The sequence below is a fragment of the Amphiura filiformis genome, chromosome 3, assembly GCF_039555335.1.
Source record: "Amphiura filiformis chromosome 3, Afil_fr2py, whole genome shotgun sequence".
Taxonomy (NCBI): Eukaryota; Metazoa; Echinodermata; class Ophiuroidea; order Amphilepidida; family Amphiuridae; genus Amphiura; species Amphiura filiformis.
The window spans coordinates 77,443,771-77,458,403 of record NC_092630.1 but is presented as its reverse complement, the minus strand read 5'-3'; the positions used below and the strand labels follow the sequence as shown (position 1 = coordinate 77,458,403).

General features: G+C 34.9%; 1 protein-coding gene across 6 annotated transcripts in view; it reads left to right on the top strand.

Moving 5' to 3' along the window:
- Nucleotides 1-14,633, top strand: part of LOC140149174 (actin nucleation-promoting factor WAS-like) — a 50,949-nt gene that overhangs the window by 23,191 nt on the left and 13,125 nt on the right. For 4 of the 6 annotated variants that reach the window (XM_072171370.1, XM_072171371.1, XM_072171374.1 and 1 more), the window contains 4 exons: nucleotides 3,852-3,935; nucleotides 4,497-4,556; nucleotides 5,590-5,716; nucleotides 6,845-6,887. In XM_072171370.1, the coding sequence (XP_072027471.1) occupies nucleotides 3,852-3,935; nucleotides 4,497-4,556; nucleotides 5,590-5,716; nucleotides 6,845-6,887 (314 nt within the window). The remainder of the gene's footprint in view (nucleotides 1-3,851; nucleotides 3,936-4,496; nucleotides 4,557-5,589; nucleotides 5,717-6,844; nucleotides 6,888-14,633) is intronic. The other 2 variants (XM_072171372.1, XM_072171373.1) reach the window with 1 other exon arrangement.

Below are 14,633 nucleotides of genomic sequence, written 5' to 3'. Positions count from 1 at the left end.
ACAAACTAATAAAAAAAATCAGCAAAGTTTTCATACTAAATGTCTTTCCTTAAAATATCACATATTTCAATTATTAGAATTTTCAGGAAAGCAAAACGAAAGCAACATTTTTACTATCATTAAGTGAAATTTGCATTCCTTTTACCACTCTTGTCAACATGTTAGAAGCAAAAGAGAATAAAGGTATTGTTTAAAGCCTTTGTCATGCATCTATCGTCTCATTTAACATAGACAATACTATTTTTAAAGTAGAACAACAAGGCATAAAACAATGCCAAAATAATGGTATAATGTGTTATACAAGGTGTTAGATGCATGACATAACCAAAAAACAATATCTTAATTCTCATTCATAGATTGATGAATAAAAGTTTATCTAAGTTTTGTCTATGAAATTACATAGACTGAGCTAATGTGATTGGTTTTAGCAGCACATATGATGGATTTTCATGTCAATGTGTACATTATGTATTGAAGCCATGTGATATCGTGTCATATCATACAGATATAATATTTTGCAGTAAACCGCTTGTTTACTGTTGCCGAGTGGAAATTTATGAATGAGCTTTGCGTCGTATGTGTTGTTAGCTCTGACTTTGCAACATCATCATGGTAGTTTGCGTTCGTGAAAGGTTTACTGCAAGGTATTATAGGAACAAGACATTTCTCAAAGTGTTTAAGAATTAATAAATTAAATCTGACCCTTTTGAAGCGAGCATCCAATTTGTAGTGTGTATTGGTGTGCTCATAAATGCATGTGTGTTTTAAGGTGTGTGTGTCTAGTTTTACTTTCAGTAATGGACTGTCATTAGAATTAACACTCATAAAAGTTTGACACATACAAGAAACATGGATGTCCACGGTTGTAATACCCAGTGCAGGTAGCACCAAACCGCTTTAACAAATATGGTCCACAGTGTGGGCAAATCTGTGCATAAAGTCAAAAGAGCTTCAATATTAAAATATGTAAAAACAGGGATCCACGGATGTGTGTGAAAACAACTGGGATGTGGGGTGTGCATGCAGGGGTGGGGGTGTGTTCATGCAGGGGTTTGCATGTCTTGAGTGTATATTTCAATCCTACATTAACTTTAAAACACAATACCTTATGAAAACAATTTTCCCAAACTAACTTGGACTATTTTGAATCATATGAGCAATAATGTGTCACTATATTTATGACGGTGTCCCTTGACTGTATATTCAGTGGGGAATTGTGTGGTAAAAGCCTGTATATAACAGTACTGTCAGGAGGTTATTGAACTCTTCATGCAGTCGTACATTTCAAAATTTATATTGTATTTTGAGGCCTGTACCAAAATAATTAGATTAGATTCTGCAGCTTTGAGTTAAATTGCACGCTGTTTTGACATTTGACACAAAAGCGTGTATCACAGCGGCCCATAGGTAGTTAAGACCATACGGATGAAGCTATCACTTTTTCATTCATAGCATCTAAATGGAACATATTTCAGGCCTAAAATTTCACTTATGAGCTTTTCATCTGATGCCAAAATCTCCATTTAGTTAGGATAAAGTGGGTTGGGGGGGTGAGGCAATGGATCTGATCACACCCATTTAATACACTCCATGCTGACAATACTGATGTCACCTGCCCGTCAAGTTGATGCAACATGTTGGCTTTCTTTTGACATAATAGTTTTCATTTATATGGTGGCTGCAGTCTGTGGCCTCACAGTTTTGTCAAGCATTGTAACACACAAGGCCAGCTCATAGGGCTGGACTGAGGTTGTCCAGGTGCCCAAAAGGTTTTTTTTTTATTTCATGCCTGAAACCAAGCTTTTATAATGTTGCAAATCAAAAAAACAATAACAAAACAATAATAGCACATACACAAAGCAGTATAAAAAGAACAGCAAGTGTAACATCTTAATCAATTTGTACAATCCAATGGTTATTGGTTATTACCGTACTAATACATCAAGTGCATCAGAACTGCCCAAAAGAAAATTTCACCAATCTAGAAATTTAAAACAATTTTTCCACAACATATTACATCAGCACAATTTCCAGGAAAATTTGATATATATCTTCAGAGCCCTTCATGCAGTCATTTATTTAAATCTATACCAAGTTGTTACTTCATGTTCCAACAGGTGAGTCTAATTTGAGTGATATTTAGTGACTCGGATGACTTGTCTTGACTTGAGATAAAAATTGAGTCTAATAAAAGTGATTTGACTGGACCTGAATATTGCAAACCTGTGAACCAAAGAGTATCTTAAAATGTATGGTGTGCTTTGCATGTTGACAAATTGTCGATTCAAATTTGTCAGTAATTTCAAATTGTGTACCAACTTTTTCCAAGCTACGTATGTGTTTGTTAAATGTCTAAATGTTTCTTTTATTATTATCATTCATTCTTGTTTTTATACCATTTTGCCATTTATTGACCCCAAATTTCAAGAACCATTCCAACCACCAGATTCTATTAACCTAAGTTTTATCATTGATACTGCATTCATAAATTTGCATTAAATCCCCAAACTACAAATCTACTAAATCTAAAAGTACTGACACATACCCATGAGTAATACTTAAAAAAACCTACATAATTGTAACACATAACTACAGTAAAAATAGAATTTGATTGAACACAGCATAATGAATGCCTGCTCACACTGCCTGATATGGAAGTGGAACTCACTCCTGATGGTTGGTATATCCAATGATGTCTTTTCATTGGTTCATCAATATTTTTGCACCATCCACATTTTGTCCTTAAAAATATGATCATGTACAGCTGTGTTCATTCAAATACATTTCTTACTGTAGTATATTACTGACTAGATTTCAAATTTGTTTCATATCATAGGAATATGATCTTTAGAATCTTGGCTATTCTAGTTTGCATTTAATAAATCAGGAAATGATGAATCAGTTTGAACATTATCATAAAGATCGTCAGATTTATCCAAAGATAGTTTAATAAGATTGATTGATGGGACCATTACATGAAGCTGAAGTTGACCAGAGTCCCCTGAGATATCTTGGACTTCCCACAATGAATTTCTTCCTTGGACTGATTTGCTATTCAGTAACATGGGTCGATAGCGGCAAGAAATACCTCAATTGCAAGAGTTGGATGAGCTATGTCAATGTGAAAGCTATTTTTGTAAATTCTTCCATGTTGCACTGAATAGCAAATCAGTACAGGGAAGAAATACATTGTGAGAAGACATCTTCTCTGGTAGTTGACATTGGTATAGTGTGGATCGTTTCTGGTTGCACTGGTGCGCATACATCTCTCACAAAACATTTGATCAGATACCAGTGTTTGCCATTGTAGCTTTGATATATCCTTTCACCAACATCAAGTAGACATTTGCATGCCTGTAACTCATTATTCCCCTTCATGTATACATGAAAATATAATCAGTCACACTCATTGTGTGACATGCAATACAAATATCATCTTTATGTGCTTCATGATATAGTTGAGACAATATTTTATTTCAAAAATAACATTTTATGTTTGTTGAAACTATGATGAAAATAGCACATGTATCCAAATTGACATTCATCAGGGAGTGATAGCCATTCAGCCTGTGTAGAATACTCTGATGATACGACTTCTTATTTCAAGCAATCAATACCCATCTCCCTTGTGAGCTTTCTCACAAACATGTAGCAATATGATCCCAATCCTATCTTGAATGGAAATGATCAGGGCAGAGTATTCTCTAAGTATGTGCATCGCATCCACTCAAATCATTGTGAAACCATGCTATCACTCAAGACAAAAATAACTCACTGTTTTATTTATTTATTAATTAATTACATGTGTATTTATTCATATTATTCCTTTTTCATAATTTTGTTTTGAACAGAGAAAAAACGTCAAGCTCCCAATGTGCCTGCGCATTCTAGGCCTAACACAGCGCCACCTACTCCAGCAGCGCAACAGCATCATGGTAGGTATCAAACAGCTATTTCTAAAAACATTGTATTGAGTCACTGTAAATGTAGATGTAGTCATTACATATTTGAAAAAGATCACACTATACATAGTAGATTAAATAGCATTATTTTCTTTATATCCATTAGCTTTAATTTGAGTAGTATTTAAATGTAAAAGATATAGGAAGCAAATATACAATTTTAAAAGATCACTTATGATATGTCCATTCAAATCTTTTGCCATGATTAACCTAAGTCATAAGATTGCTACAAATTTTATTCGCCTGTTTCTAAACCTAAGAATAAGATAGCTACAAATTTTATTCGCCTGTTCCTAAACCTAAGAATAAGATTGCTACAAATTTTTTTCGCCTGTTTCTAAACCTAAGAATAAGATTGCTACAAATTTTATTCGCCTGTTTCTAAACTGCAATACTTTAGTGCTGATCATTTTGTGTTAGATAGAGGAGTTTTAAACATTCTACATATACCTCAATTAAAAAACAAATTCTTAAAGAAACAAACAATCTGTGACTGTTATGACTTTTGATGTTTTTGCCATCTTTGGAAAGCAGCCTCCCCAAGATGGAGTGCAAGCAGTGGCAATTATCCAACTATCCAAATCAGATCAAGAGGTAACCAATTGTGTGTTCCCACCCCAATTGTGTTTTTGCTTTGCCCAATTCAACTAAATTATACTCAAACGTTTGATGTTCCTAGCTTGTGGTGTTCAAATGTTACTAACTTTTATTATCCGAAATTATTTTGTTTGAGTGTTCATTTTGTGTGGACTTTGTTACTGAATTGAAAATATGAACAATTTTGAATTGATTTATGTTTTTTTTTTGCGGTGATAAAATATTTGATATTGTGTGGCTATATCCATCCCTAATATTAACATTAATCAATATATGAAATACCTTGTGTTGTTGGACTTAGGTAGTCTTTGTTATTTTAGTGTCCTCCATATTTGCAAATGTTGTGAATTCCTAACTCTGAAGTTTTAGAATTAGCAGCTAACCTTTATAAAATGTTAACTTTGTGAAATTGCAGTTGCAATATTTGATATATATTCATGATATTGGTATTATCAATATTTGGTTAATGAAGTAGTCATGGCTATTGTCTGTGAATCACAATAACAGAATTGCAACCTCACCACTATATTGTTTCATTATACAAGATATCCCACCCTGTTTTCTTCATGGTTTCTAGATGGTGCTTTGAGATAATCACAGAAATCCACAACTCCTTGAAAATTTGGATTGCAACAGTTGTGAGCCACATCAAATTAGTGCAAAAGGTGGTGTACGTTGTAGATGATTTTGGAATTCCAAGCAATTTGAAATTTGTGATTGTTTGGGTCAAATTGCTTGAGATCCATCTTTGTGGTAGAATCTTCCACACTAAGTCATGTGGAAGTGTACATAAATGGACTTAACATTTGGTGCAGGTTGAATTATGATATCAGTGTAATCATCTACAGCCTAGGGGTGTATGGCATTTGTTTACCGATCCGATATCGATTTTATAATATCGGCCGATACGATATCCGATCCAATCCGAATCCAATAATTCACAGTTCCCAAATATTTTATGAAAGATTTCATTTCCGAAAGGTCAGATAAATGATCCTTTTCCAATGTATTTGTTTGATTTGTCTTGCAGCTCCAGCACCTACTCCTACCATCAGTAATTACAGCACAGCAACCTCAAAGAAGAAAGAAAAGAAAGATAAGAAAGCAAAGAAGGGCAAGTTGACAAAGGCAGATATCGGTACCCCACAGGACTTCAAGTAAGATTGAGTCATTTGCTTCTATTCATATTAGGATATTTAATGGTGTCATTTTTGAACATTGTATCAGGGATGTCATCTCTAAATCTTCTCAGCTGACAGCTGACGCCCTGTATCTGTGCAGGTTGCCTGGGTTCTATTCAGAATGAGCTATTTCATATAAAATTCACATCTTTTGTGTAGACAATTTTGCAACTCCAATTGATAGTTTCAATCATTCCAAGTGTTTGGAATAACACAAAAGGAGTTCCCATGGTGGAACAGATTTGCTTGAAAAGGGTTTCTTATGATGAAAAATATTTGCTTAAAGATTTTAAAACTCTGTAGAATTCAGCTGGGATTCTCCATATTTTCTTCTGGAGTGAAGTTTTAGTGCCATGGAATTGAGATAACACTAACAGTACACTCTTGCACATGTGTGGATTTCAAATCGAAAACTATAATGGAAACATATCACAGATGACAATAGACTAATAGCAATGTTATTGTTTTTACATCATGGTCAAAACAAGTGAGTTTTGCTTTGAGCAGGTTGCAAATGTGGATTTATACTTGTTAGGCTGTGAATTGATGCACCCAAAATTTGGCAAATTCACTGTTCATGTAGTTACTGGGCTATTCGATTTGAAATCCATGGAGTGCAGCATTCAAATGGAATTACCCATTCAGGTAATTCAATTTGAAATACATTCCATGTGTGAAAGATTGAGCTCAAGTCTTCCACAGGGATGTGCGGATTTCAGCTGGAATAGCCCAATACACTTAGTGCGCTGCTGTGGGCCAAATTGATTAATTGCCATGGTAGACCTCATTTGATGTGGTTGAGATGTTAATAATAATTGTTAATGGGTTTGCTTCCTACCTCGTCAAGTATATTTGTCTTAGATAGAACAAACCATTAACCAGACTCCACTTCATGATTTAATTGCATGGTATAACATTAAAATTAATGGCCATTTAATTGTATAATGCACTTACTTGGGGTCATTTACTTCAAATAGATGACTTGCCATTTATGGTCCATTTTAATTATTGCCTAGATTTAGATTCTGTTATACATCATTTTAAAACAAACAGCCAGGTATTAACATTGTTGTTCTCATCATGACTTGTTTTCTTCTACTCTAGGCATGTCAGCCATGTTGGATGGGATCCAGAGAAAGGGTTTGATGTAAGTACATAGTTTAGTTCATCCAGACCATTGAATTCATACGTTGATGACTTATCTAGGATAATGTATTTTGTATCATACTAGGTTGTTAACATGCATACTTAGATTAAAAAGTCATCTTTGGTATGGTATGAAAAGTGCACCAGGTACAAAGCTGTCATAATATCTGCAGTAGTTTCTAGGTAAAAGTTCATTGGGTGGGTGTTTTATTATAAACTCACTTCCTGATTGGATAACTTGATTGGGTTTATCAAGTAGGTCATTTTAGTAACATTTAATCTTACTGGGTTAAAATTGGACAATTTGGTGATCAACGTGGAACTGTTCAATTTGCGGTGGTATGATTTTAGGCCGATAACATATTTTGGGCGTCATCTTGATCAAGGTGAAAATGTGGGAGTGTTTGATTCTCAGAAGTATGAACATGACATTAGGGAACATGATTTGAATCATGCCAAACATGTAGATCTGTGTCAACTTCCTGCGAAGTATTAGAAATGATACTATGTACTTACACACTACACAGTGATCTATCATACATGTATCTTGGAGAATTTTGTAACAATCTGTTTAAAAACACTCAAAATCACAGACTCTTACATTTGGCCTGTACTTCTATTGCCAATGTGATATTCAATGGTACTTGGGCCTATCCAGTGTATCCATCTATTTTTGTTCTTACCATATTATAGTCAGAATTTACAAAACACAATGCTTCATGAACAATTTTCCTATCCTCATAATAAATAAATGAAATAGAGCATAATTTATAGCTGCATTTTGACTTGCAACTGAAATTGGGCAAACAGCCAACATCCTCAGCAGAAATCATGACTGTCTGATTTGGCCAATAAATGTAGTGTTTTTTGTCAAGTAGAGTTTGTTTGTTTGTTTCTAGGTATTGTTCAGTGTGGTTGAATGAATGTAGTGTACTAAATTGATCTTTCGTTCATTTTAATTAATTGTGACTGGCATTTCCACTCTCTATATATCCTTGAAGTGAATCCCTATTATAGACATTTATGACAAAATGGTTTAAATTTCAACACTGCAGCATGTTTATATTTTCATACTTTAAGTACAGCATGTAAAACTACAGCTGATAATGCCACATGAAAATGTTGATAAACACATTGGTCAAAACTATCTTTGGCGGATTGCTACATCGGGAAAGGGAAGTGTAATTAAACCAGGATTAAACCAGGATAGGACACCTGACAGTTGCAATGTATTGTTGTATACATATGTATATTGGTCAATTGATTGGCATTAAATTACATAATGACTTTCCCTAGGATTTGTGAACAGGTGTATTGAAGTGGTTACAAGGAGCCTATCCTTGACATGCTTCATACCATGGACAAAAAAGATAACAGACCACGTACAAGCAGTCAAAGTCTCAGCATCACCTGTTAATGAGGGCCGATTGTTCAATGAAATGTGACAGGCAAAACTGCTACGCACTTACTGCGTATTTTTACGGTCTATCGCATAATCGCGAAGGCACGCAACGTTCTATCACGTATATGCGAAGGCACAATCGAACAATCAGCCCTCATAAATATGCGAAAATTCACAGCATACTATGCACAGGGACTTTGATTGTTGATACATGGTCTGTAGTCTGTGCTTCATACATTGAAATAATAGTTTCACACTGATCACCACAGGAGGGGGAAGGGGGTAGATGCCCTCCCTATCAGATTTTAAAAAGAAGAAAAAATCAATAGTTCGATATATTGTTTGATATTGTTAAAATAGCTTTCTACAAAGTTCATGGGACCCCTGACCCCATCCAGAGGTCCTCTTTCCCTTGGACCCCATAATAAGTTGTCACCCACTGTTTCTGCTTGTATATATTATGTGACAAGATCATGCTGTGATTGTCATATTGTAAAACAATAGTTTCTTCTGGTTTCTGTTTGCTTAGCTTTGTTATTCCTTTCTTTGTCAATTTGTTGTAACCAATATAAATCTCACAAACTATTGGTATTTGGAAATACTTGCAGATTAAAAAAATCAGGAAAATTACGTTTAATTCTTAAGTCCTTTAATTCTTTAAGTCATAATCAAGGGAATTTGATTATGACTTTTGCTGAGTGAACTTGTGGACGTGATATTCAAATTTTTAAAATTACAGATTGACTGTATGTTACAGTCAAGTAATGTTTTCATTTGTCAAAACTTGTTGTAAATTTTGCTATAATTGTTTATGTCCCATTTCCCTCAGCCTATTTCAATTTCATTTTACCATTCAGTGTTGCTATTGCTTTGCTATTAGTTCTCAAATGTTGAAGTCAATCTGCATGCTTTAACCAATATTCTCAAGGCACTTGAGAGAGTATGAAAAGTTACTCATACAGTGGGTTGAAAATCGAAATGGACTGAGGGAATTTCAGAAAAAGGCAATCTTCACCAATATAACAGTAATAATTATCCCTTATTTGCATAAAACTAAGGAAAATGATCAAGTAAGTGCCTTATATATTTATTTATGTAACCTTACGGTCACAAAATCTTTATCTTCCTTGTTATGATAATTGTTACACCATATACCTTTCAGATTATGAAATTTGTTTTTACCTAACTTTTTGTAGTAGATCCCTTTACAAGGAAGCACTTATATTGTTAATTGACTTCAGACTTCAACTAAACAGGACCTTTTTTGTAGCTTTGAGATTACATATTAATTAACCAAAACCAACAGATTAAGGGCCCTGTTGTGTCAAATGTGACAGTGAAATAGTTTAGAACAGCTGTTATTTTTGGACTTCAACCAACAAATTTAGCCAAGTCTGGATTTAGTCTATTTTTAGTCCATTGAGGCCAGCATTTGCAGACCTCTTAATATAATAATCATCATAAAAAGCAATTTAGTAATATTGAAACGGATGTGCCTTAGCCTACAAATACAGATATGGACTAAATATGGTAGCGTGAAAGCTAGTCCCAAAGGATCGATGTGAAATATAGGCCTAAATGTCAGGATCATGAATAGCATAAATACCTGGTCGTCGTTGTTTATGAAATGGTTGTAAGATTGATTGTGATTTGCCACGGATTGTGAATTAATTAATTTAAGTAACTTAATTAAAGAAATGAGATCAATAAAGGTGACTCATGACAACATATAAAATTATCAATATTATATTGTACTGGTTTCCCAGCGTAAACTATAAGCTTCACAATGCACAACAATATATTCAATATTCACGTATCAAGTTTACAATTCCAATCTCATTACTGAAATTATCAGCAAAATAACGACATTATTTAATCACTAAAATCAGTCACTTCATCCTGTAAAAGTCACGAGTGCATCGGCATAAAAGCTTCACTTATAAAATCATCGTGGGTTTGTTTACAATTAAAACAGCTGATTGCTGTAATTTCCCACGCTCAAGAAATTATGGAAATCGAGTATCGGACTCTATCGCCGATCTCTAAAATACATTTATTATATTATTTATTTATTAAAAGGTCGACGTATTGATTAGAAAATCGTGACAATTAATGAGATGAATTAACTAAAGAAATTAATGATTTATGTTTTATCGATGATGCGTATTTTATTTATCTGACTGAAGCTGAAGTTAAAAATAGAAAAGCCAAAAACCTGATCACGCCATTTAAAGCGAGAACTCACTCGGAATTAATCCGCGCTTACTGAGTCTCCGTGATCCAAAATTATATAAAAATTATAAGTAAATTAAAAAGCACATTTCCAGTAAGATATGATATTAAATACGAAACATTACGAATAGTTACAACACACAAGTAGCTGATCCTAAAAAGGATCAGCGAATCTAGGATCAGAATGTCCGAGTGTCGCAGTGTGAGGTGCAAGACATGCAATACACGTCCACCGGTACAAAGCCTGGGCAGCAACTCAGCCGTTCAAGATACACAAACGGCATTTCTTCTATATCGCGCAAACAATTTGGTCGCGCAATTTGCGTACGCGCTGCGCCTGCAAAGCAAGCACGCAATACCTGAGCAAATGAAATAAAGATTGAAATGAAAAGATTATAAAATATGATAAAAATATGATTAGCGTTGCTGAAGTTTAAATGATGGTTTTCAATATTAGTAGGCCTACTGAGGTGCCTACTGGGGGGCGCGTCACAATACCCACTTCTAAGAAAACATTTTGTCCTCAAAATACGAGGTAATATTGAAAAGATTTATACATAAAAAAATAGACACCAGTTATCAGACAATAGATCTACTGTCACATTTTTATACAAAACCAAGTCCTACATCACAATTACCAGTAATGCCATTCCTGAGCAAAGGAATCCACCATCATCCAGTCTCATCTCAGGAATCAGGACTATTTACGGACATCCAACATCATAATGTCACTGCATAACAAATCTACAGTCATCTCCTGGTTACATTCACATTCAGATATTTTAAGCTTACTAAAAAAAAAACAGTATGAAAAGTCGTGAAAAACGAGAGTCAATTATTGCTTACGTCAACTTCCTGGTTAACAATCGCCTCAGTTGAATTGCGTTAAATGCACACGAGAACTGTATCCAGAATTATGAAATACACAAATGATTGAGACAATAACAAAACAGTTCATGCACAAATTATTTCACGATTTCCAATGTTTACATGCACGCAAATGTTTGAGCTGCTACTGACAGCCCGTATCCCATAAGCAGGAACTACTTTCGGCGCGTTTTTAGAATTTGCAAAATTGAGCAGTCAAAATAATGAATTCTGGTACGAATTCTGATTCTCACATCTACATAAACACATTTTTAAACGTGTTTGTAAAGACAAATAATAATTGAAAAGAATTATCCCTTTTATGTTGAGGAATAAAACATACTTTAAACATGTGAGATAAATTTATCTCCAGAAACATTCAATTTGCGCTATTTACCTTGGAAACAAACATGTACAGTTGTAAACATGTACACACATGTGCATCAGCATGAAGAGTTCGTCGAACACGTACATGTCATTTCATTCATTGAATCAGCTGATCGCCAAACAATAACATTTGAAAATCAATAACGAACTGTCAAAACAGTTGTACGATATTTACAATAGAAATGTACCGACAGTTGCATGTTGTGGCGAGCAATTTACTTTCTACATCAACACTTGTATGGTTGATGTTCACCAATAACAATTTAAAGATTTCCAGCAATGTTTTCCAGCCAGCATGGCCAGAAATATAAACAACAAAAATGTGAAATTTTCAACACTGGCACTGCTTGGTGACGTCCATCCATGTCTGTGGATTTATTATAATGTCTCTCTATATAAAGTTGACTGACTACAGAATGGTATTTTTACATGGTGAACATTGAAGACTGAAAGGTAAAGTGTTAACAAATGCAATTTTATGCAGACATGTAAGCTTATAAAAATAAACATACAAATTCATTTCATCAACAATATAAAAAGGTTTATCCATCCTTCCATCATGTCCATCATTCCTGGTTGATGACGTCTGTCACTCATACACTGTGTCAGGCTGTGTCCAATCTTGAACTTTCATCTTCAGGCATGTCAGGTAGTAGGAACTGTATTCTGGAACACTTGCATTGGAGTTGTAATCTTCTTCGCCAATGTCTTTGACCTCATCGTTGTCTTCGTTGCCACTCCGATGCACTTCTACTTCTATCAGGAATCACACAACACAAGAAGAAATTATTTAAGTTCACATGTTCATGAGTTCTGCAAATGATAAATTGTTCTTGGTAGTTTCCTCTTCTGCTTGTAGTTGTAGTGCATGGCTTGTAGGTGCTGTATTTAGAGTTCTCAGTTTTTGAGGTTTCCACAGTAATTTTAAAATGTCTGTGAAAATGTCTGTGAGAATGAGTCGTAGAACAGCCTGCTTTCAAACTTCGTCTTCATAGATTGAGTCGGTAGAACTGGTCGAACATCCATCTGGAAACATCACACCATCGTTGTCGCCTGGTAGTTGTAAACATCTGATGCCAGTGAGGTGCCACATGATCGAATATGTCGAAAGTAATTTTGGTTGGTTACTTTCTGTATTCTATGACAATTTCTGAGGGTTTTATGTCTGCTGTAGTGTTAGATTAGAGAGTTCTTGACTCTCTTGATGAGTCAGCGGACACCTCAAATTTCAGTTTAGTCTGCTCAATCGTACAATGTAGGCCTATGCGTTGTTGTGTCCATACAACAGGTCTATGGCTATGCATACATCCGTACACTGAAGCCATGTAGCTTCAGTCATTTTTAAACAGCAGTATTATACAGGTAAGTTAAATTACCATTTGCAATCAAATTATTGCAAGTTTTGGTGTACAATGAAAATCTTGTACAGATCTGATGATGTTAAGTGCATTAAATGCATTGTTCTTGTTGTCATTGAACAATATTGTTTGTTCAAAAGCATTTTAAACTTTTGAACTGCATCATACCAAATCAAAAGAAAGTTCATGCCATTACCGGGGCCCTCGGTAAGTGCACTCTTCAACCCTTGATTTGATATTAATTAATTATAGTGACAATTCTTAACATGAAATACATCATGAAACTCGTGCTACTTTCCACATGTGAAGTCACTAAACCTCTTTTCATTATTTCTTGTGGTGACAATTCTTAACATGGTTGAGGTGTTACCATGAAACTTGTGTAACTGCGCATTTTACACATGTGAAGCCACCAAATGTTCCATCAAATTAACGGATAGCGCGCCTTTTCCAGGCTCGCTTTTGAGCTGAAGGAGATTTTCTCTTTACTCGTTCAGGTGTTGTTTGTACATGTACCTGATTTATTTCGTTCGAAATGTCATCTATCAAGTCAATAATTGTTTTGTCAATGATAGTTTTTGACTCTACATGTACATGACATTTTCTGAGTTCTTCAGCCTTGTAAAAAGACTCTGTTTCCACTGCTATTTGTACCATGGCATTAAAAGAGGCAGGTTTGGCATGTAAAATGTTCAGTCTTACCCGGCTATCTTGTATAGCATTTACAAAGTATTTCTTTGCCAATGCTTGTGTGGAAGAATCCGCCATTGTAGGAAAGACTATTTTAACCATGGTGCGAATATCATGAGCCAGATCAGGTAAAGTTTCATTAGGATTTCTGACTCTATTATTTAATTTCATCCAAAATAATTCTTCCTGGTTTTCATGACCAAACCTTAGGTTCAAGGAAGTTACCAGTGATTGGAAGTTGTGTCTTTTTGAAAGCGTTCACGTCACTTAATACTCCCTGTGCCGTACCTCTTAAATTTGCAGCTAAATGCATAGCTTTATCATAATCGTTCCAATTATAGTATTCTGCTATCAGTTCGAATTGTAGCAGGTAATTGGACCATGATGTTGTACCATCATATTTATCTAGTTTGATGTCAGGCTTGTTTGGTGCATGCTCATAGTCATTAGACTGAGAGTGTGCAGTGGCTTCACTGAATGATGCCATGTTATCCTGCTCGTTACTATTTTGGTACTTTGAAGCCGACACATTTGGATCACTGAAACGAGCTTCAGTCAACATTTTGACAATGCATTCTATAGCTGCTTCAATCTGACCAACTTTACTGTGTAAAGAGGCTATGTGCCATTGTTCATGCTTTTCTTGCATGTCTGAGTCCGAAGACTCGTTGCAATTGGCAGTGGTGACTGTCATGGCATTAGTTCAATTTTCTTGACTTCAGCCAAATTATTTGACAGATTCTGTATGCTCTTGGCATGAAGGGTTTGACCTGCTTATTTACAGTATTGTCGTCAAATGCCCTTAACTTTG